General features: G+C 48.0%; 1 protein-coding gene across 2 annotated transcripts in view; it reads left to right on the plus strand.

Annotated features, from left to right (window-relative positions):
* Positions 1-24,993, plus strand: part of ece2a (endothelin converting enzyme 2a) — a 390,038-nt gene that overhangs the window by 117,410 nt on the left and 247,635 nt on the right. Inside the window, exon 1 of one of the 2 annotated variants that reach the window (XM_038816915.1) lies at positions 20,152-20,246. The exons of the other annotated variant lie outside the window; for it this stretch is intronic. Coding sequence (XP_038672843.1) covers positions 20,171-20,246 — 76 coding nt within the window. The 5' untranslated portion in view covers positions 20,152-20,170. Of the gene's footprint in view, positions 1-20,151; positions 20,247-24,993 lie in introns of those variants that run through there. 2 annotated transcript variants of the gene reach the window in all.

Below are 24,993 nucleotides of genomic sequence, written 5' to 3' on the forward strand. Positions count from 1 at the left end.
AAGGTAGCTTCCCTCATGGCAAGACCCATCCCCTTCTCTGCGGCCTGCCAGACTAGCCCCAACAACCCATGACCCCACCTAGCTTCCCGCAGCCTCCATCACTGTGTCTCTCAGCTGGGTGAAGTCCTAGCAGTGGTTACTACTATTGGTGATGCTACTGAGCTTGAGGCCAGCAGCTCTTGAGGTGGGCTCTTGTTCCTTAAAGAGGCAGATGCCCTGACAGTAGCTCATTATCTGCAAGGTTAGCATTAAATTCGGCTGGTGCTCCTCCAAACGACCTAGCTGGGTTGCCCCTGACTTTCTGGTCCACTGTTGGAGCCACACCTGCCACGACTTGATCCACAGAAATCATCTGCTTGACAGCAATGGTAAAACTAACTGAAATGGATTTTTTTGCACACTAAAAACATTTTTAATCATCTAAAAGAACTGTCCTTCCAAATATTCACACCATAGGATCTTGCAACACAAAAGGAAACCATTCAGCCACTGGCTCTTTAAAAGCTAGCTTATTAGGGGGCAACACGGTGGCACAGCGGTTAGCACTGCTGCCTCAACAGCACCAGGGACTCAGGTTCGATTCTGACCTCGGGTGATTGTCTGTGAGGAGTTTGCACATTCTCCCCTTGTCTATATGGATTTCCTCCGGGTACTCCGGTTTCCTCCCACAGTCCAAAAATGTGCAGGTTAGATGGATTGGCCATGCTAAATTGTCCTTTAGGGTGGGATCACGGGGCGGGGGATTGGGCCTAGGTAGGATAGTCTTTCGAAATGTCAGTACAGACTCGATGGGCCGAATGGCCTCTTTCTGCACTGTAGAGATTCAATGATTTGTCCCACTTCCCTGCTGTAGTGCATGGTCCTGCAAATTCATCCTTTCCAAATATGCGTTCTATTCCTTCTTTAAAGTTACTACTGAATCTGCTTCCACCATCTTTAAGACAGTGAATTCCAGATTATTATAAGACATTGCATAAAAAGAAATTCTCCATATCTCCCTCAGATTCTTTTGGCAATTATCCTAATTCTTGGGGCGGAATTTTTTATCTGAAGTGTTAAATCCAGTGGCTGGTGGGCAAGTAGGCGTGATTAAAATCTTGAATTAAAAGTCTGATGATGACCATGAAACCATTGTCAATTATCATAAAAATCCATGTGGTTCACTAATGTCCTTTAGGGAAGGAAATCTGCTATCCCTACCTGGTCTGACCAATATGTGGCTCCTGACCCACAGCAATGAGGTTGACTCTTAAAATGCCCTCTGAAGTGGTCTAGCTCGCCATTCAGTTCAAGAGCAATTAGGGACAGGTAATAAATGCTGGGCCAGCCCACATCCCATAAAATAATTTTTTTTAAAATTCCCACTGGGCAGATGGATGAATGAGCATGTGTGATTTTCTGCTGTTCAGCTCATTAATTATGCACCCACGAGGAGCATTCTAAATCTCATGGTGGGGCAGTCAGGAAGTCGCATGCCCTGTCTTTACCTCATGGGGTTGAAGATCCTGGTCCCATATTTAAATGGCACCTGGATAACCATTCACTTAGTGCAGGCTTGGAGCTCTACATTACTCCTCCATAGTCCTTAAGGTTACAACTCATGCTGGCGAAGCTGGCAGCTCGCATATCCTGGGATGGTACAGACACAATGGGCCTCCTGCACTGTAGGAATTCTATGATTCTCTGACATATAAAGGTGCCTGCAGCACTGCCTTTCATTAATTTCCAGATAAGAACATCACCTGGGATGGCTTCATGGTCGAGCCAATGTTCACTGTTGCAGTGGACACTGTTCATCAGCATCTTCACCTTCCTGAGACCCTGTTACCTTTTGCTGTTCGTGCCTCTGCTCCTCTTGGCCGTGTATCAACTTTCGATGGACTCTCCTCCTCCTCATTTGGTGAGAGCCTTACCAAAGGGTTGCCTGCAGCCTGCAACATAAGTGCCACCGTGGATGTGTAAATAAATTGAAGTAATACATTAAGTAAGCATGTCCTTTACAGGTTTCCCTCCAATTCAAAGCCAGCAGACGAGTACTAAGCTTGGTCTCCATCTAGGCATAGCATTCTCTTTCCACCCCTTCTATGTAAGGGACATCCTGTAAGGCCCGAGATAGGTGTTCCTCCCAATCATACATGAATCGGGATGGAGACATTGCACTTTGGCTCGGGTGATGAGACTAACATCAAGAATGAACAAGTTAGGGCAGCACGGTGGCCTAGTGGTTAGCACAGCTGCCTCACGGCGCTGAGGTCCCAGGTTCGATCCCGGCTCTGGGTCACTGACCGTGTGGAGTTTGCACATTCTCCCCATGTCTGCGTGGGTTTCGCCCCCACAACCCAAAGATGTGCAGGTTAGGTGGATTGGCCATGCTAAATTGCCCCTTAATTGGAAAAAATAATTGGGTAATCTAAATTTATTTTTAAAAAAGAATGAACAAGTTGTCTTATGAAGAAAAGTTGGCGAGGTTAGGTTTGTAGCACTAGAGTTGGGAAGAGCAAGAGGTGACTTGATCGAAACCTTTAAGATCCTGAGGGGTATTGACAGGGTGGATGTGGAGAGGATGTTTCTCTTGTTGGAGAATCCAGAACTTAGTGATCACTATTTAAAATTAAGGGATCGCTCATTTAAGACAGAGCTGAGGAGAAATCTTTTTTCTCAGAGGGTCGTGAGTTTCTGGAACTCTTGTCCTCAAAAGGCAGTGGAAGCAGAATCTTTAAATATTTTTAAGGCAGAACTGGGTAGATTCTTGACTAATAAAGGGGTGAAAGGTTATACGGGGTAGGCAGGAATGCGGTATTGATGTTACAGTCAGATCAGCCACAATCTTACTGAATAGTGGTGCAGCCTCAATGGGGCCGAGTGGCCTACTCCTGCTCTTAATTCGTATGTCTGTATGTAACCATGTGCGGGAACCCTCCTTCTGACACCATTCAGCTTGCCTCCACTACCCTCAAGACTCGAGAGTGACCATTGCCACGGCAGCATAGAAAGGCTAACCACATGAGCACTTGTCAGTCATGACCATTTACCCTGGAGGATGGAGGTTTGGAGTCTCGAGTTGGCTGCCGTCCACCAGCCAGAGATATCCGCCTTCATCCCTACTTCTGACTGCAGCAGATGGCAAATGACACAGAAGTAACAACAGCTCCACTCTTGTCTGGGAGCCCGATATTATGAGACCTGAGTCGTGAACAAACCTGCTGCAATGTGGGCTTTATCATAGAGAGGAGAAAACAATTGAGCATGGTTGACATCCAGTTGCTTCATAATTATTAGGATGTCTGTTTAGTTAACCATTTGTGTTGATCTTGAACACCAGCCATAAAGACACTCAGTAATTTGGCCTCCCCAGCCTTCTGCGGCAAAGAGTTCCACAAATTCCTCCTCATCTCAATTTTAAAGGTTTGTCCCTTTAGTCTGAGATTGTGCCCTCTGGTTCTCGTTTTTTCTACTCGTGGACAATCCTCTCTACGCCCACTCTATCCAGGCCTCGCAGTATCCTGTAAGTTTCAATGAGATCACCCCTTATCCTTCTAAACTCCAACGAGTACAGACCAGAATCCTCAACCGTTCCTCATACGACAAGCTCTTCATTCTAGGGATCACTCTTGTGAACCTGCTCTGGACCCTTTCCAAGGCCAGCACATCATTCCTTGGATACAGGTCCCCTCATGGAAGAGGTGAAACTCGCAGGTTCATGCCAATCGTAAAACTGAACGTTGTAAATTCACGCTGGTGAGGAACTTAATTTAGGGGATGAGCATACACACAAAATGGGAGTAGAAGTAGGCCATTCGGCCTCTCAAAGTTAATCCACTATTCAATACGATCATGGCTGTCCTGTTCGTTTTTTTCACTCTACATTCCCATCTACCTCCGATAAGCTTTGATTCCCTTGCCCAGCAAGAAACTATCTAACCCCACCTTAAAATTATTCAATGGCCCTGTCTCCACTGCCATTTGCGGCACAAGAGTTCCAAAGTTGCACAACCCTCTGAGAGAAAATAATTCTCCGAATCTCTGTCCTATAAAGGGTGACTCCTAATTTTATAACTAGTTCTCGACTCATCCTCTAGAGTAAACTTCCTTTCCATGACCACCTTGTCAAAACTATTCAGGATTTTGTGTACTTCAATCAAGCCACCTCTCACTCTCCTATTAAACTTGAGTGGAAACAAGCCCAGTCTGTGCAGCCTAACCTGATAAGACAATCCGCTCATTCCAGGAGTCAATCTAGTTAACCTCCTCAGAACTGCCTCCAATGCATTTACATCCTTCCTTACAAAGGAGACTAAAATTGCATGTGGTATTCAAGATGTGGTTTCACCAATGCCCTATACATACTGAAGCAAGAAGTACTAATGCATGTAAGTGGGGTTCCCGCCATTATTCCTTGGAAGCTCGACCCACCTTTATTTTACCTTGAAAGTCAGGAGAACAAAATTCCAACAGTTTATCCCACCATTGGGAAACAGATTGTTTGCCTCCTGCCACAATTCCTTCTGCTGGTGGGATCGGAAGATTCTGGCCTATGTATTCTAGTTTCCAACTCAACCATGTGTAGAGTTTTGCTTTATTAACTCTACAAATCTCTAAAAAATTTGAACACCTATCTGAAAACTTTTCAGCCCTCAGCAGCTAGATTGGGTGTTTTGAACAAAAATCTTCTCCGTATTTAACAGGGGAACTGATTAGGAGCGGAACTTAAAGGAACATCAAACCAGAATTAAAAATTTTAAAAAATAATAAGAATTAAAAAGGAGACTTCGTTGAGAACTAGAAAAAAAATTCATCAGAAATAGATTGGGAATAAAATGAATGCACACATTGAATGCAGAATTAAAGATAAACAGACAGCAGGTCACAATTTTTTAAAAAAGATACCAAGAGCAGGAGCACAATTCCCTGAACTGTGAGAGGCCTGGAGTTTGTGAACACTGGTGGTACACCCTGGGAGTAGACATCATTTCTGCTCAGTGAGCCAAAATCTAAAATAAATGTGTATAAGTTCTGTACTATTTCTCTTCACCTTTGTGATGGAGTACCTTATAACTCATTTTTGTAGCTGAGAAATTAATCCACTGGAGCTCAGGAGATTTGAGTCACAAGTAGCCCACAACTTGAAAATGTGACCTGCTTTTAAGCATCGTGTTCGATTGCTTTAATTTGAAACACCAGATTCCCTGGAATTGAAGGATACCAATTCAGTGTGGATGTGCCACAGAAATTCACTACATTATCAAAGAACATAGCTGTACATAGTTATTGATGCTTGATGCTAGGATCACAGTTATACTGCCAGATTTGTGTTGCTATAAATAAATTTGGGGAAACTCATCTCAATCAGCCATGCAACTAAAACTCTGGCAGTTCTGCACTGGGCACTCACCTCCTAACTCCCCAAAGCTTCTCCAACACCTACTAGGCACAAGCCAGCCTTGTCAGTGGAAGTGTGATGGAATACTGTCACACTGCCTGGATAGGTGGACGGAACAGTCTACTTGATCCACTGCCTCCGTAACTGGAATATTGCAGCTTCAATGCACATCTACTGAAGGCAAAGCAAGAAGTTACCAAGACATCTTCAGCAGCAGCTACAAATCCTGCAACTCATACCACATTCAATCATGTATTCGCACATATGAATTAGGAGCAGGAATGGGCCATTCAGCCCCTCGAGGCTGTTTCACCATTCAATACGATCATGCCTTGTCTGCTTGTAACTTCTACCCCATATTGCTGCCTAAACCCGATGACCTTTCACCTCCTTGTTAAGAATTTATCCAGCTCTGCCTTAGAAATATTCAAAGTCTCTGCTTCTACTGCCTTTTGTGGAAGAGAGTTCTGGAGACTCACGACCCTCGAAGAGAAAAGATTTCTCCTCATCTCTGTATGAAATGAGAGATCCCTTTTTTAAAAAAGTTTCCCCGAGATCTAGATTCTCCGATAAGAGGAAACATCCTCTCCATATCCACGCTGTCAATATCCCTCAGAATCTTAAACATTTCAATCGAGTCATCTCTTATTCTTCTGAACTCTAGTGGATACCTAACTTTTCCAACCTTTCCCCATAAGACAACCTGGCCATTTCTGATGTTAGTCTAGTAAACCTTCTCTGAACTACTTCTAATGTACTAACATATATCTTGAATTAAGGAGACCAATACGACACACAATACTCCAGATGTGGTCTCATCAGTGCCCTGTACAACTGAAACATAAGCTTCCAACTTTTGTAATCAATTCCCTTCACAATGAATGATAACATTCTAATAGTTTTCCAAATGAGTTGCTGTACCTGTACAGCCTTTTATGATTCATGTACTAGGGCACCCACATCCCTCTGCACCTCAAGAGCTCTGCAATCTCTCACCATTTAGATAAAATGCTATTTTTTATTATTCCAGCAGGGTAGCATGGTGGTTAGCATAAATGCTTCACAGCTCCAGGGTCCCAGGTTCGATTCCCGGCTGGGTCACTGTCTGTGTGGAGTCTGCACGTCCTCCCCCTGTGTGCGTGGGTTTCCTCCGGGTGCTCCGGTTTCCTCCCACAGTCCAAAGATGTGCGGGTTAGGTGGATTGGCCATGCTAAATTGCCCGTAGTGTCCTAATAAAAGTAAGGTTGGGAGGGGGGGGGTGTTGTTGGGTTACGGGTATAGGGTGGATACGTGGGTTTGAGTAGGGTGATCATGGCTCGGCACAACATTGAGGGCCGAAGGGCCTGTTCTGTGCTGTACTGTTCTATGTTCTATGTTCTAAAAAGGACAGTTTCACATTTGTTCATATTATACTCAATTTGCCATATTGTTGCCCACTTACTTAACCTGTCTATTTTGTTTTGTAGCCTCATTGCATCCTCTTCACAATTTACTTTCTTACCTATCTTTGTATTGTCATTAAATTTAGCAACCATACATTCAGTCTCTTCATCCAAGTCATTTATATAAATTGTAAAATATTGAGGCCCCAGCACTGATCCCAGTGGCAGAACACTTGTCACATCCTGCTAACGAGAAAAAGACCCAATTATGCCACCTTTCTGTTTCCTGTTAGCTAGCCAATCTTCAACTCATGCCGATGTGTTACCCCATACACCGAAGAGGCTGGTTCAGCACAGTGGGCTAAACAGCTGGCTTGTAATGCAGAACATAGCCAGCAGCGCGGGTTCAATTCCCGTACGTGCCTCCCCGAATAGGCGCCGGAATGTGGCAACTAGGGTCTTTTCACAGTAACTTAATTGAAGCCAACTTGTGACAATAAGCGATTATTATTATTACACCATGAACTTTTATTTTACGCAATAATCTTTGATGTGGCACCTTATAAATGTCTTTTGGAAATTTAAGTACATCATTCACTAATTCCCCTTTACCAACAGCACATGCGACTTCTTCAAGAACTCAAAAAATTGGTTAAACATGATTTCCCTTTCATAAAACCATGTTGTTTCTGCTTGATTGCTGTGAATCTTTCTGTGTGCCGGTGTCTGTGCCTGTGATAACATCTTTACTAATGGCGTCTAACATTTTCTCTATGACATGTTAGGCTTACTGTCCTGTAGTTTCCTGTTTTCTGTCTCCCTTTTTGAATAAATTAGTTACATTTGCTACCTTCCAACCTCATTGTACCTTCTCCGAATCTAGGGAATTTTGGAAAATTACAACTGATACATCAATTATCTCACTAGCCTGCACACCAATTTGCTCATTACCTCTTTCCCAGTAATTGTAATTTTCCTGAATTCCTCCCTCCTTTCTATTTCCTAATTTACAGCTATTTGTGGGATGTTAATCATAGAAACTCTACAGTGTAGAAGGAGGCCATACAGCCCATTGAGTCTGCACTCACCCTCCAAAAGAGCACCCTACACAGGTCTACTGCCCCACCCACCTCACCCTATCCCTGTAACCTAACCTGCACATCCCTGGATACGAAGGGGCAATTTACCATGGCCAATCAACCTAACCTGTGTTCTGTATAGTGAAGACCATCCCAGGCCAATGACTGGATTCTTCGACTGAATGACTGAAGCTGAACCAGACTGTTCATAATCTTGGCATTTTATTTAACCCGAGAGTATCCATATATATATTGTGGCTACAAGAGCAGGTTAGAGGCTAGGAATTCTGCAGAGAGTAACTCATCTGACTCCTCAAAGCCTGTCCACCATCTAAAAGGCACAATACAGGAATGTGATGGAATACTCTCCCCTTGCCTGGATGAACACAGCTCCAACAAAACTCAAGAAGCTTGACAACAGTCAGGATAAAGCAGCCCGCTGGATTGGCAAACTTTCACACCCTCCACCATCGACCCACAGTAGCATTGTGTACCATCTACACAATGCACTGCGTGAATTCACCCAGACTCCTGCGGCAGCACCTTCCAAACCCATGACCGCTACCTCTAGAAGGACAAGGGCAGCAGCTACATGGTAACACCACTGCCTGGAATTTCCCCTCCAACCCATTCACCATCCTGACTTGAAAATATATTGCTGTTTCTTCACTGTTGTTGGCTCAAAATCTTGGGACTCCCTTCCGAACAGCACTTTAGGTGTATTCACTCCTCACCCTTGTATTTGCTGGATTATGTTGGCTCCTGGTTGTGCTCTCTCTAAATTTAACAATTCTCATTCTTGGTTTTTAATGCCTTCATGATCTCTCACTCCCTGGGTTGGATTCTCCCTCCTGGGGACTAAGTCCCCATGCCCACTGGAAAACGGGCGAGAATTGGACTTTTTCCTAGAAAGTCCGAGGTGATTCTCCATTTTCAAGGGGACCCCGGCATGTGTCCCGCAACTCCGGCTGCCGGCGGGGCCTTGAATGCGCAGCCGGGCTTCTTTGCGCCGGCCCCGCTCAACATGACAAACCTACAGGAGCCCGGCGCGGAGGAACGTAGGCCTACCCGGAATGAGCGTAATCACGGGCCTGACTACCGTGGAGGCCCCTCCGGAGTCGGATCCCCCCCGCCCGCCCCCTCCCCACCAGGAAGGTCCCCGCAGCCAGAACGCCGAGGACCCGCCGGGTGGGACCACATGTGAACCACGGCGGTGGGACTTGGCGCGTACTCGGCCCGTCAAGTGCGGAGAATCGGCGCGAGGGCCACTTTCAAAGGCCCTCGACCGCCTGGCGGGTCCGTGGAGAATTGCGGAAGCGCTGTCGCGACGGAATGGCTATTCTCCACCACCACGCCAGGTGTGATTCTGGCATGGAGGGTCGGAGAATCCCGCCCTAACTTTGTAATTTCCTACAACCCTTAGAGATATTTGTGCTCTTCTAATTCTAGCTGCATGACCATCCTCAATATAAATCACTTATCATTGGCAGCCATGCTTTTAGCTGCATAGACCCTGCTTCTGTACCTCTCCTTCCATTTAAGACACTCCTTAAAACCCACCTCTTTAACAAGGTTCCTTATATATCTCATTTAGTACATGAAAATAAAATAAGACAAAAAGAAAATACATAAAAGGGTAACACAAGGTACACAATGTAAGTACATAGACACTGGCATCGGGTGAGCATACAGGAGTGTAGTATTAACCAGGTTAGCCCATAAGAGGTTTGTTTAGGAGCCTGGTAACAGCGGGGAAGAAGCTGTCTTTGAATCTGTTCATGCGTGTTCTCAAACTTTTGTATCTCCTGCCCGATGGAAGAAGTTGGAAGAGTGACTTAGCTGGGTGGGAGAGGTCTTTGGTTATGCTGCTGGGTACATGGAAGCAGCACGGCTCTAGTTTTTCCTCCATGTCACCCATCACCTTGAATTAGTCACATATCACTGTTCCTTCAGTGTCGCTGGGTCAGAATAATAATAATAATAATCTTTATTATTGTCACAAGTAGGCTTACATTAACACTGTAGTGAATTTACTGTGAAAATCCGGGAACTCCCTATCTTAACAGCCCTGTGCAATACACCTTTGTGAAGTGCACTGCAGCAGTTGAAGAAGACAGCCTGCCACTAACTTCACAATGACAACTAGAGGTGGACAGTAAATGCTGGCCTTGCCAGTAGCACCTATATCCTGAGAATTTCTTTCTTACTGTTTTGCAAATATCCAAATGTAGGTTCATTTTTTTTTTTCAATAATTTTTATTCAAGTTTTCAACAACACATTTTTATCACAACAGAGAAAAACAGTAACCCTCCCCTCCAATACAAAAACAATAAATTAACAAGAAAAAGAAATAAGCGTAAAACCATGCAAACAAACCCCCATAACGAACCCGTAGCCCCCCCCCCCCCCCCCCCCCCCCCCCGGCTACCTTCCCCCGATTCCCGTCCATTTTCCCCTGATTCTTGGCCACCTGACTATTATTCCTCTTGTTCGTTGGCCACAAACAGGTCCCGGAACAATTGCATGAATGGCTCTCTTGTTCTGTGGAAGCCTTCGTCTGACCCTCGGATGGAGAATTTGATTTTCTCCATTTGGAGAGATTCCAAGAGGTCGGACAGCCAGCCTGCAGCTCTGGGCGGTGCTGCTGACCGCCAGCCAAACAGGATTCTACGGCGGGCGATCAGGGAGGCAAAGGCAAGGGCGTCCGCCCTCCTCCCCAGGAATAGATCTGGCTGGTCTGAAACCCCGAAGACCGCCACTATCGGGCATGGCTCCACCCTCACCCCCACCACTTTGGACATAGCCTCGAAGAAGGCTGTCCAGTACTCCACAAGTCTGGGGCAAGACCAGAACATGTGGGCGTGGTTGGCCGGGCCCAAATGTAGGTTCATGACGGACTCGGACCGCGGAGCTGGACATTGAAAATAGACTCCCCGATCGGCCATGTGCCCGACCCTGATCGCCCGCACAAACATTGCCCGGCTGCATAAAAGCCCCCCCCCCCCCCTCCGCCCTCCGATCGGCTCGCCCCCGACCCAGGACTGAGTCCGCAGCTGCTCGCTAGTTTCCCGACCGGCAGGACCATATTAGATCCACGCCGTCGGGACTTTGGCCGGTCGGGAGCGGAGCGGGCCTCCAGCAATGGCCCAGGTAGGTTCGAGGCGGCGCGGTGTACTCAGAGAATACGGCGATTTTCAGGGCCCGCAGAATCGGGGGACTGACGCTAGTCCCGATTCCGTGCAGGAAAATAGATTCTCCACACCTGTGCCAGCCGCGATTTCAGAGTTGGGGTGCAGAGAATCCAGCGCCCTGAATTCTCCCTCAGTGTACGTGAACAGGTGCCGTAGTGTGGCGACGAGGGGATTTTCACAGAAACTTCATTGCAGTGTTAATGTAAGCCTATTTGTGACACTAATAAGGAAACTGTTGTCAGTACAACTCTGTGCTTCAAAACATTGAAGCCTGGATAGGTGTACATAGTTACCTGCAGCCGAAGTTGCAGAAGACATTCTTGGACCAGCCATATGGCTGGTGGTGTTCAGTAATTAAACTGCTAACACTTTCTAATGACCTGCACTCCACTTACGGCAAGCCAGAAGGGGTTTCAGTTCCATCTGTGTTTAATCGGTAGTTCTCACTAACCATCTGGACCGAGTGCCAAAAACAATTGAGGGACATGAAACAATTGGTGCCAATGTCAGACCTTGCATCTGTAGCAGAGCTTTGATCTAACACAGACTGGCTATTGCCTGACTTAATTTTGCTGTGTGCTTTCCAGCCAATAGCAGAATGTTGTTGGTGACCCATTTGGAACAGTGAGTGAGGTAAACTGTCAGAACCATTGTATGTACTGTGTACTATCCTCGGGGACGAAGGTATATTACTCTGGCCCAGGTCCTGCACTAGTCATTAATCCTATGCCTTTTATCCTACTGACTTTTAATCACAGTACCAATTGACTGTGCTGGCCTACTTTTTCTATTTTGTGTTAGATTTTGGATACTATGTTTACTGTGGTGCAAGATTCTTCAGAAAAGGCAGTTTTCATGAATTTACTTAGTACTTTACACAAATAAATAATTTGAATTGACAATTTTTGATAACCTCATAACATTATTATGCCACCATTTTACCTGGTAGTTTCTCTGACAAAATGTATCAACAAATCCCCAAACTGTGATATCTTGAATATCAAGATTAGATTGACCAAGTATGCAATAAGATATCCCATGAGTAAGTTCAATCCAAATCTGTTGGGAGGGGAAGAATGAGGCGACATATTTGTTGGTGAAAGTAATGAAGCAATGAGTGATTTGCCTCAGCCTGCTCTTGCATACGTCCTAATAATAATTTAGAGTTTTTTGACGAGAAGGCTGCTTATCGTGGGATATCATAGGTGAGAAGATGGCATCACGTATCGAGGATAAACCAGGCAAGTCCAGTGGGCAGAGCAGACTGGGGTATGACATGGGAGGACTGGTAGGCTAAACTGCATTTATTTCAATGCAAGGAGCCTGACGAGTAAGACCGATGAACTTAGAGTGTTGATCAACACGTGGAATTATGGTATTATTGCAATCACAAAAACTTGGTTGGAAGAAGGGAAGGATTGGCAGCTGGACGTCCCAGGATATAGAATTCAGGTGTGATAGAAGGGGAGTTAAAAGAGGAGGATAAATTGCATTATTTATTAGGGAGAACATCACGGCAGTACTCAGGGAAGATACCTCGGTAGGTGCCTCAGATGAAGCCATATGGGTAGACCTTAGCAATAAAAAAGGGGCGATTACGTTGCTGGTGTGTACTATAGGCCCCCAGACAGTCAGAGAGAGACAGAAGGGAAGATATGGAGGTCTCTGAGAATTGTAAGAAAAATCGGGTAATAATAGCAGGGGATTTCAACTTCACCAATATTAACTAGGATTGTCAAAGTGTGAGAGCTTTTATGCCAATACTTAGAAAGTCTTACAAGGGAGGGGGCAGTGCTGGATTTAGTTTTAGGGAATGAAGCCGGGCAAGTGGTTGAAGTTTCAGCGGGGGAGCATTTTAGAAACAGTGAGCATAATTCAGTAGAATTTAAGCAAATTTTGGAAAGGGACAATGATAGGCTGGAAATTAAGGTTCTGAATTGGGGAGGGCCAATTTGATTAAAATAAAACGGAGCACAATTCTCGCCTCATGACGCAGCAAACGCAAACCGCGAATGGGTGGAGATTTGGGCATCTGGCAAAACCGAGGTCTGAACTCGTGCCGTTTCAGTGCCATGCTCTGGTTCTTCGCTGGTGATGATAACGAGGTTTGCGCCCTGCGCCGCGGCGGCATGCAAAACCGGGATTTATTTTCATTTAACTGTGATTAGCACATGTGACCCACTATGACCTGGCCTCCGTGATGCTCCGCCCTCTCAGGAGGAAGTCATGTGGGCGTGATTTACGACAGGTATTTACAAACCAGGACTGGGTGCCATGGCTGCTGAGGGAGAGAGAGAAGGTAAGCAATGTTTGAAAAACTGTTAATTGTACTGCTTGCTGGGATGTGGCTGCCAGGGCCAGGGGAGTAGCGGAAGTGACTTGGTGCCAGCTCCGTGGATTCGGGGTGTCCCCCTCAGAATCAGGGTGGCCCAGCTCAGACCTCCATTGCTGCCATATTTTAAATGCACAGATTTGGTACAAGCTACAGGCCCCTGATTGCTCACTCTCCTGACTGCTCACTGTGTCCTGTAAATGTTCACAGAGTCTCTGGTCATTTGGGAGCCCTCCCAGGCTACCTCTCTGGAAACCCTCAGACCCCAGCTGACCAATCAACAGGATGGGTGTGGGCAAGCTCAATCATTGGCACACATCAGAAGCTCAGCCCCAGTGCAGGGAAAGCAGGGGAGAAGCAGAGCTCACCCCAAACAAAGGAATCATGCACCATAGCATTTGGCACCCTCCCTGGCACACTGCCCTCTCAGCACCTCCAATGCATGAGTCACCGGCACGAGCCCCATCACGTCCTCATCCCTCGCAGTGCCCGATGGTCTCCGGGCTACTCCTTGGGACAGGGATGCAGCCAGAGTGAGCTTCGGAGGCTCCACCATTACCTGGCATTGCCAGTCCTGGAGGCCCGTTCTCATCGCAACCCAAGTCTCGATGCCCTCAACCTTGGAGCACAGAGGGTTATGTCTCTCAGCGAGTGAGTCATGTTCTTCACTGCCTCAGTCATATCCCTCTGCGACTGGCACAGGTCAGCCAGCACCCGGCCAATGTTCTCGACGCCCTCAGCCATGACCCTTATTGAATGGGCAAAGCTCTGGAGGGCCGCAGTAATGTCCATGTGGGCCTGGTACATGGCTGCCTCTGAATGGGCTCCTCTCTCCTGCACCACCCCAGGCAATTCCATCATCCTCTCCTCGGCAGGGGTGAGAGCCCTGAGGGCCGGGACCCCCCTCCTGTCTTCTCCTACTCTCTTCTGCTTTGGGCCATGTTTTCCTACAGGATAATACAGATTTTGGGGTTTGGTATAGGGTGGGATGTGAGGGAGATGTGAGTAGGTGGGTTTTGATTAGCCTTTCTCGGAGTGGGGGATGTGATGTGAGGAGTGAATGAGTGACAGGAGTGATGTCAAGGGAACAAAGGTGGTGGCTCACCCGAGCTGCCCTAAGGAGGTCGTTCATCTTCTTGTGGCATTGTGTGCCAGTCCACCTGGTGAGGCTCACAGCGCTGACTGTCTCAGCCACCTTCGCCCATGCCCTATTGATAAGCGCAGGTGGGGACCTCTTGCCCACCTCTCCTCCACCACATCGAACATGCTATCGAGTTCCGCATCCATGAAGTGTGGTGCTGTTCTTCTTTGAGCCATCTTCTTGGCTGGAATGAGAATGTGTGGCGAGTGGAGTGCTTATAAGCAGCTCCAGCTTGTCAAGCTCTCCAGGACCAATTCCGGCCCAGCAAATCCGATGCTGGCTGGAATAAGAATTGCTTTAGATTCACGTGAGCGACATCACCGCTCATGAGAGCCATTCACATACGGAATGCGTATGGGTGGATGTCTCAGATCTTGAGAGCACTGAGGGCAGGTCATTGTCAGGTCTCCTCAGTGCTCACTTTGATGTTCTCTTCCTTTCAGTTTTTGATTCTAGCGAATCATGAAGCCAGCCGAGCTAGCAATTCTTCTGATTGCGATCTACCAGCAGGAACAGTGCACTGCAGAGGAGGAGGCAGGGCCTGTTGACCTTCCAGGAGCAGGGCCACAGATGGCAGACACTCGAAGGAGACTCGCCCGGCTACGGGTGTTCTGACTTAGAACTTCCTACCTCCAGAGGTCGGAAGTCCAATGCCGGAGAAGACCGCGTCTGTCACACCTGCTCGCTGCCATCGTGAAACGTGCGCCAGATGCCCGTTTGGGGCATCGAGAGGCCCGATTGGCACGGGAGCACCACGACTGTGCTCGAGAGGGGACAGGCCCGCGATCGGTGCCCACCGATCATCAGGCCAGCGTCCAAAACAGATGCACTCATTCCCCTCCGCCGCTCGGCAAGATCAAGCCGCCACGTCTTGCCGGGCGGCTGAGGAGAAAGACGCCAACTGCGAATGCACGGGTTGCCGTTGTCCAACCTGTGCATGCGCGGCTGACGTCATCGGCCGCGTCAGCCGCTGTGACGCTTGACGTGCGGCCTTGACGACGGTCGTCAAGGCCGCGCCGCCGTGACGCACGGGGCCGCGCTCCTAGCCCCGCCCGGGGGGAGAATCGGCCCCGGAAGTGGCCGTGAAGGCTGCCGTGGGTCACGGCCTGTCCCACGGCAGCCTTTCGCGCCCGTGGTCTTTTACTCCAGAAAAACTGGCGTCAAAAGGCCACAGATTCACAGCCTTGCAGAGGGCTAGTAGGCAGCTGTCGTGAAGCTCGCAGCTCCAGCTGCCGATGCCCCCTTGCACCTCCGGGTCAGAGGCCACACATGCACACGGCGGCTGCCTACAGTGGCTGAGGTTATCCATTGGTAGAAAAAAACAGAAACACAGAAAATATTTTAAATGGTGGGAGGTATGGAAATTGAACTCGCACTGTTGGCATTGATCTGCATCATGAACCAGCTGCCCAGCCAACTGAGCTAAACTGGCCCCAGCTGAATTGTGAACTTGTGTTTGTCCTTTTATTCATCTCGCAAATAAGGGCACCTGGATAAAATGTTTGAATAATAAACTGGTCAAAGTATCTGAATTGTACAGGCAACAATGTTTAAATTGCAGTCGGCCATTGTTACTATATTACCCATGACGTTACATGCATCTTTAATTTCCTGATTTGTACCATGCCCAACATTAGCACTACTGTGGTTAGTACTGCTGCCTCACGGCACCAAGATCCCAGGTTCAATCCCAGCTCTGGGTCACTGTCCTTGCGGAGTTTGCACATTTTCCCCGTGTTTGCATGGGTTTTGCACCTCAACCCAAAAGATGTGCAGGGTAGGTGAAATGGCCACGCTAAATTGCCTCTTAATTGGAAAAAATGAATTGGGCACTCTAAATTTTTAAAAAAATAGCACTAGTGTTTAGTGGCCTAGAAACCACTCCCACCAATATTTGCTGCCCCTGGCTGTTTCTTAGCTCAACCCAAACTGATGCTACTTCATGATCTTTCGACACAAGATCCTCTTTCACTAATATACTAATCTCGTCCCTTATTATAAGTGCTGTTCTTTCTCCTTTCCGTTTTGCCTTTCCCTCCTAAATGCCAAATATCCTTAGATATTTAGTTTAAAATCTTGGTCCTCTTGTAGCTATGTCTCCATAATGGCCATTAAATTATACCCATTTACCTCAATTTGTACATTAAAATCATCAACCTTTTTGCGAATGCTGCATGCATTCAGATAGAATGCCTTAAACCCTGCTTTTGTAATATTATTCTCTAATCTGGGGCGAAATTCTCTGCAGACCGTCGTAGCGCCGATTTAGAACATAGAACAGTACAGCACAGAACAGGCCCTTCGGCCCTCAATGTTGTGCCGAGCCATGATCACCCTACTCAAACCCACGTATCCACCCTATACCCATAACCCAACAACCTCCCCCTTAACCTTACTTTTTTTTATTAGGACACTACGGGCAATTTAGCATGGCCAATCCACCTAACCCGCACATCTTTGGACTGTGGGAGGAAACCGGAGCACCCGGAGGAAACCCACGCACACAGGGGGAGGACGTGCAGACTCCACACAGACAGTGACCCAGCCGGGAATCGAACCTGGGACCCTGGAGCTGTGAAGCATTTATGCTAACCACCATGCTACCCTGCTGCCCCCCTGGCGAGAAAAATCGGTGTACATGACTCCGGCGTCGGGGCCTTCTTTTAGGCCGCTATTCTCCGTTCCCGGAGGGGCCAGCAGCTGACTGACGCGATACGCGTCAGTTTCACCAGCTGCGGAAGTGGTGAGACCCGGCGTTTTTTGGAGGAGGAGGAGGAGGAGAGACAGACCCGGCATTTGGGGGGGGGGGGGTTCCGGCATTTGGGGGGGGTGGGGTGGTAGCGGCATCGGGGGGGAGGGGGGTTGCGGCATCGGGGGGGGGTTGTGGCATCGGGGGGGGGGGGGGGTTGCGGCATCGGGGGGGGGGGTTGCGGCATCGGGGGGGGGTTGTGGCATGGGGGGGGTTGCGGCATCGGGGGGGGTTGCGGCATCGGGGGGGGTTTGGGGGCAGCGGCGTGCAGAGAGGGGGGGCGACGGATGCCCGGGGCCAACGCACCGTCGCCCCCCCCCTCTGTACGCCGCTGCCCCCTACCCCAACCACCCCCCCTCACCACTCCTACCCCCTTCACCACCCCTACCCCCCTCCAATGCCGCACCCCCCCACCCTCCACCCCCCACTAACGCCGCAACCCCCCCCCCCACTAACGGAGGAAGGAAGGGGGGGAGGAGGAAGGAGGGGGGACGGAGGAAGGAAGGGGGGGAGGAGGAAGGAAGGGGGGGAGGAGGAAGAAGGGGGGAGGAGGAGAGAAGGGGGGGGAGGAGGAGAGGGGGGGGTGTGTGGGTACCGGCCATCAGAGGGAGGGGGACGGGGTGTGGGTACCGGCGTTGAGGGGGGGGGACCCGGAGTTGAGAGGGGGTGGTTGCGGCGATGAGGGGGGGTTGCGGTGTTGAGGGTGGGGGGTTGCGGCGTTGCGAGAGATGGGGGCGGCGTTGGAGGGGGTAGGGGTGGTGGGGAGGGGGATAGGGGTGGTGCGGAGGGGGGTAGGGGTGGTGAGGGGGGTAGGGGCGTTGGAGGGAGGTAGGGGTGGTGAGGGGGGGTGGTTGGGGTAGGCGGCAGCGGCGTACAGAGGGGGGGGGCGACGGTGCGTTGGCCCCGGGCATCCGTAGCCCCCCTCTCTGCACGCCGCTGCCCCCAAACCCCCCCCCCCGATGCTGCCCCCCCCGATGCCGCAACCCACCCCCCGATGCCGCAACCCACCCCCCGATGCCGCAACCCACCCCCCGATGCCGCAACCCACCCCCCGATGCCGCAACCCACCCCCCGATGCCGCAACCCACCCCCCGATGCCGCAACCCACCCCCCCCGATGCCGCAACCCACCCCCCGATGCCGCAACCCACCCCCCGATGCCGCAACCCAACCCCCGATGCTGCAACCCACCCCCCGATGCCGCAACCCACCCCCCGATGCCGCAACCCACCCCCCCGATGCCGCAACCCACCCACCCCCGATGCCGCAACCCACCCCCCCGATGCCGCACCCCCCCCCCCCCCCCCCCGATGCCGCAACCCACCCCCCGACACTGAACGGCGTCAACCATCATCAATGGTTGACGCCGTTTTAAAGCAACTGTGATTTTCGCCGACGTGACCCTTGGCCACGTCGGCGGGACTCCGGCCCATCCGGGCCGGAGATTTGTGGAATCTAAAAATATAATGAAATCCCGCCGGCGCCAGCTGTTTTCAGAGGCTGCCGGCGGGATTTGCACAGCGCCGGTTTTTGGCCGGTCAGAGATTTAAAAACCCTGCGGGAGCGGGAATAACGCCGCTGCCGGCCGATTCTCCGACCCTGCGTGGGGTCGGAGAATCCCGCCCCTGATCCTTTTTGATGCTTGCCTATGTTTTGTCTGTTTTCTACTTTTACTTTTCACTTTTCTCCTTCCTTCTACTTCCTTTTACCTGTTTTACACTTCTGAGTTCCTTCTCAGGTTCCTATCTATCCCCGTGCGAATCTAGTTTAAACCTTCCCTGGGCTCCTTTGGAACAAAGGAGGCTGAGGGGGACTTAAAAAACACATACACACATCTGCACACACGTACACACACACGCATGAATTGGTATGGTGTAAGCGGACCCGAAGACTGAAGAGAAAATTTAATTAAAAGTGAAGTGAGAGAATGCCTGAGGGTCACTGTTGCTTGTGAGATAATCTGCTTTCCTCTAGCCTGTTTCTTGATAGAATGTTCCATCACAGCTATTGTGCCTTCAAATCTACTTGGGAAAATTGAGTTGCTGACTGCTAAGTGTTGCTTCACTTGTGAAATTTATTTTTTGCTCTACAAATGCACAAAACATCAGTTCTGTTGGCAATAAAATACACAAATAACCATGAAATAATTACATCTTATTATCACTGTTTCTTTCTGTTAACCTTCTCAAGGACTTAAAAGAGAATCTTTGCGTATTTTAAAATACATCTTATTATGCATTCAGAAAATTAGTTCAAATTTAAGTTTGACGCTTCTGTTTCAGTTTGTTAAAAGAAAAACTTTTCTGGTAATACCCCATTTATATGCTTCTTGGTGCGAATATATTCCCTAAACTTTATCGCAGTTTACTTTGCTACATCTCAGGAACTGCATTAAGGTTGCTACATGCTCCATTTTTGAATACAGCACAATTGCAGCTCTTTCATTCAATCTCATTAATACATTGTGCAGTGCTGCAGTTCTAATATAACTGTAAGTGTGGGATTGAAAACATAGACATATTGAAAAAGATGTTCAGTTAAATTAAGAATTCTTCATGATTTCTCCAAGCTATTAGTCGCTGAATATTATTTCTGAAATTAAATATGTCACTTTTGTAGCTGAAAGATTTTTTAGTTATTCACTTCACGCCACTCACACTTCATGCATCCGCAGTAGGATTCCTCTCAGCGATATCGTGAACATGCTTACATACAATTAATTAAGGGGTCCTTTCCTGTGGTAAGTGAACACTAAAGTAGTATTTTATTTATTCAAATGTTTTGGGTGCATCTGTTGTACTCCAGATATCATACTGTATAACAATCTGCAAAAAATAACAAATCACTTATTTTTCTTTTTATAGCTTGAGAGGACAAAGAAAAATCACACTTTGTTTGAAGTCAGAATTTTTTTTGATGTCTTTGACTTGGATAGTGTTGGCACTGTGGAGTGGAAACTGGATTGAAGAGATTAGGAAAGCAAGTGATGCAGGTTGGATATGAAGCTGGTGATGAAGTGTTTTTTAAGCAATCTGTAGTTGGAGGATTTATTGATGTTGAGGGACTCTTATTTTACCTTCTAATAAGAATAGGTTGTCAGGTTGGTGGGAGGTGTCAAAAATACAGCTTTACTATTGTTAATTACTCACTACTTGAATATACTTGAATAAGAACTGAATAAAAGTTAGACACAAAATATCAAACAATACATAAAAAGTCAAGCACATGGCAAAATGCATAAAGCACAAAAGGAAATCACTTGAACACAAACAACCAGATAGATAATTCAAGAATTCAGGAACAGAAACTTCGACCACGAGTGGGGAAGAACCAGCCTCTATTAACGCAGGAGTACATTTGTAAGCCCTACTTACATTAAAATAATGGGTGCAATCACTAAATCCCAAGTCCAGTCCCTTAGGATGATGACTTGTCAAACATATGGACCCCTTCTGAATGAAGGTGGTTGGGAGGTTTATATAGGGAGGATTCTGGTCCCTGTTGTAGCTGGGCTGGTACCACCCTGAAAAGGTACTCAGTGGGTAACCCGCAGACCTCCACAACTGAACCCTCTTTCTCAGGAAGACCCAGGATTTGGTTCCCCTACATGTGGTTGCTCCCTCACGAGCTTGGGAAGAACGGGCAGTGCTTTTGAAAATGTACCATTATACTGTTTCGGAAAAATCAAAAGGAATAGACAAAAAGGAATACCCTTCTGAGTGGGTGGGAGTAGCAATGGGGGCAGCACGGTAGCATTGTGGATAGCACAATTGCTTCACAGCTCCAGGGTCCCAGGTTCGATTCCGGCTTGGGTCACTGTCTGTGCGGAGTCTGCACATCCTCCCCGTGTGTGCGTGGGTTTCCTCCGGGTGCTCCAGTTTCCTCCCACAGTCCAAAGATGTGCAGGTTAGGTGGATTGGCCATGATAAATTGCCCTTAGTGTCCAGAATTGCCCTTAGTGTTGGGTGGGGTTACTGGGTTATGGGGATAGGGTGGAGGTGTTGACCTTGGGTAGGGTGCTCTTTCCAAGAGCCGGTGCAGACTCGATGGGCTGAATGGCCTCCTTCTGCACTGTAAATTCTATGATACCCAACAATTAGAGACATTGAAATTTTTAGCATACATCTTCGACATATATCAGGAAAAGTGTTATCATTGAACTCCTTACGAGCCTTTGTGGGTTGGCCATAGTCTGTTAAACTGAAAAGACAACCAAAAATTAGATGCCGGCAAATATTTTACAGAAATTAGCTTCAATCATAAAGAGCTCTTTTAACATGTGAGACATGGATCAGGACTTCTTTCTTTGGATCTTCACAGTCTCTTGGGTTGTGAGAAGCACCTGATAGGGTCCCTCCCACTTGGACCCCCAACTGCTCCTTCTGCAGTTTCTTCACGTAGACCTCAACGCCTGGTACGTGCCGCCTTCGGGAGGGTCACTCCACGATGCCGATACCTGTAAGGAAGAAGAACTGATGGCATTTATTAGGTTCTGACAATATTTGAATAACGCATCACTCATGAAATGAAATGAAATGAAAATCGCTTATTGTCACGAGTAGGCTTCAAATGAAGTTACTGTGAAAAGCCCCTAGTCGCCACATTCCGGCGCCTGTCCGGGGAGGCTGGTACGGGAATCGAACCGCGCTGCTGGCCTGCAGTCCCCGGCAAGGACATGGGCCTGCCAGTAATTACTTCAAATGGACTCAAGCCCGTGATTCTGTTTAGTGTTGCTCTGATGCTGCACAGGACTAATGGTAAGGCTTGAGGCCATGGCATTCCTTCTTGGTGATACTTAGATAAGCGCTATTTCAGAATCCGGTTCTGACATTCCAATTGTGGGTAATAAGGGCAATGTAGCTCCCACTTAATGTTTAATAGCTTGCAAACCTCTTTGCAATCGGCACCTGTAAAGTGGGTTCTGTTGCCTGAGTCTATGCTGGTTACTGATTTGTTTGATTTATTATTGTCACATGTATTAGTATACAGTGAAAAGTATTGTTTCTTGCATGCTGTACAGACAATGCATACTGTACATAGGGAAGGAAGGAGAGACTGCAGAATATAATGTTGCAGTTATAGCAAGGTGTTGAGAAAAGATCAACTTAGTACGAGGTAGGTTCATTCAAAAGTTTGATGGCAGTAGGGAAGAAGCTGTTCTTGAGTCGGTTGGTACATGACCTCAAACTTTGGTATCTTTTCCCTGACGGAAGAAGGTGGAAGAGAGTTTGTCTGGGGTGCGTGGGGTCCTTAATTATGCTGGTTGCCTTTCTGAGGCAGTGGGAATTGTAGACAGATTCGATGGATAGGCGGCTGGTTTGCGTGATGGATTGGGCTACATTCATGACCTTTTGTAATTTCCTGTGGTCTTGGGCAGAGCAGGATCCATACCAAGCTGTGATACAACCAGTAAGAATGCTTTCTATGGTACATCTGTAGAAGTTGGTGAGAGTCGTATGTGACATGCCAAATGCCCTTAGTCTTCTGAGAAAGTGGAGTCGAAGATGGACTTTCTGAACTATAGTGTCGGCATGCGGGTATCAGAACAGGTTGTTGGTGATCTGGACACTTAAAAACGTGAAGCTCTTGACCCTTTCTACTTCGTTCCCATTGTTGTAGACAGGGGCATGTTCTCCACTATGCTTTCTGAATTCGATGACAATCTCCTTCGTTTTGTTGACATTGAAGGTGAGATTATTGTCGTCGCACTAGTTCACCAGATTCTCTGTCTCCTTCCTGTACTCTGTCTCGCCATTGTTTGAGATCCGACCCACTACTGTGGTGTCATCAGCAGATTTGAAAATTAAGTTGGAGGGGAATTTGGCCATATAGTCATAGGTGTACAAGGAGTATAGTAGGGGGCTGAGGACACAGCCTTGTGGGGCACCGGTGTTGAGGATGATCGTGGAGGAGGTGTAGTTGTCTATACTTACTGATTGTGGCCTGTGGGTTAGAAAGTTCAGGATCCAGTCGCAGAGGGAGGAGCCGAGGCCAAGGCCACGGAGTTTGGAGATGAGTTTCGTAGGAATGATGGTTGAAGACTGAGCTGTAGTTGATAAATAGGAGTCTGACATAGGTGTCTTTGTTATCTAGGTGTTCCAGGGTAGAGTGCAGGATCATGGAGATGCCGTCTGCTGTGGACCTGTTGCAGCGGTAGGTGAACTGTAGTGGATCAAGGCAATCCGGGAGGCTGGAGTTGATTCGTGCCATGACTAACCTTTCGAAGCACTTCATGATGATGGATGTCAGAACCACTGGACGATAGTCATTAAGGCATGCGGCTTGACTTTTTTTTGGCACAGGGATGATGGTCATCTTCTTGAAGTAGATAGGGACCTCAGATTGTTGTAAAGAGAGGTTGAAGATGTCTGCGAATACCTCCGCCAGCTGCTCCGTGCAAGACCTGAGTGCCCGTCCGGGTACCCCGTACGGGCCAGTCGCTTTCCGAGTGTTGACCTTCGTGAAGGCTGCTCTGACATCTGCAATTGTGATCTCAGATACAAGTTGGTCCTCCCCATCTAGGAATATAGTCTTTGCATGGAACCTTAGCTGTGTGGCTAGCTGTAGCTCTCCTCTCTCCATCTGGAGAGCATGTCCAATATTACCAGGACGTCAGTGTACCTTTGACATGGTTGGAAGGGTAATGTAATCGACCTGTATATGCTGGAATGGTCCTGCAGGGGCAGCAGCTCTTCACTGAGGCATTGATGTTATAGATCCTGAATTGTTCTTCTGACAGGTGACACAGCAGTCTGCCACCACCTGGGCACGTTTCTTGAATCCTCAACCTTACCGGCTTTTCTGGAATCTGTTGGGGGGCCAGGTGCTCCTATGAGTCGATCTGTTAGGCCAAAAAGGGCATCAGTGACTGTGGTGCAACTGGTCCGTCAGTCTCTGCTTGGTTCCAAATGCCATCTTCACAGAACCAGATATCTGTTTCCATCCATGTCTATTTTTCTTCTCATGAACACTCGCTTTGCATTTTACGTAGGTCTTGTGCGCTTCCAGTCTGTAGATGTGGTTTGTTTTCTCTGGAGAATTGCATTGTGAGGCGGTTTCTTTTGCTGCCTGGTCTGCAAGGGTGTTTTCTTGTGCTTCTGCGGTGTCCTCTTTAATGTGGGCCAAGCATTTCAGAATGACCACTTCTTTTGGCAGTTTTAAGGTTTCTAGTACGTATAGTACCTTCTTCCCATTTCAAATAGATGTTCCTGCGGTGATGAGAAATCCTCTTCTCTTCCATAGTTGGCCAAAGTCATGAGCTACTCCAAAACCATACCTTGAGTCTGTATAGTTGTTAGCAGTCTGTTAGCCACACAACATGCTTCGGCTAGGGCACTTAACTCAGCTTGTTGGGCTGATGCCCCTGGGGGGAAACTTCCCCTTGCCATAACGGGTATGGGCTTGTGACTGCCCATCCTGCTTTCCGAATGCCATTTTCAACGAAGGAGGACCCACCTGTAAATAAAACTGAACCTGGATTTTGTAATGGATCTTCATCTATCAGGTGTGCCTCCTCCATTTCCTCCGTGATTTCAACACAGTCATGCTCTTCTCCTTCCCCCTTCTTGCTCCTTGGGAACCGGGAGCATAGATGATGGGTTTACCAGGCTTGCCCGTTCGAAATGGAGTTTAGGGGCTTCCAAAACTGCTGTCCACCTGGCTGTGGTAACTTGTGCTATTCTATTCATTGAGAGTAATGCATGAACTATATGAGGGCATTTTTGGTCGAGGACAATCCC

The sequence above is a fragment of the Scyliorhinus canicula genome, chromosome 13, assembly GCF_902713615.1.
Source record: "Scyliorhinus canicula chromosome 13, sScyCan1.1, whole genome shotgun sequence".
Taxonomy (NCBI): domain Eukaryota; kingdom Metazoa; phylum Chordata; class Chondrichthyes; order Carcharhiniformes; family Scyliorhinidae; genus Scyliorhinus; species Scyliorhinus canicula.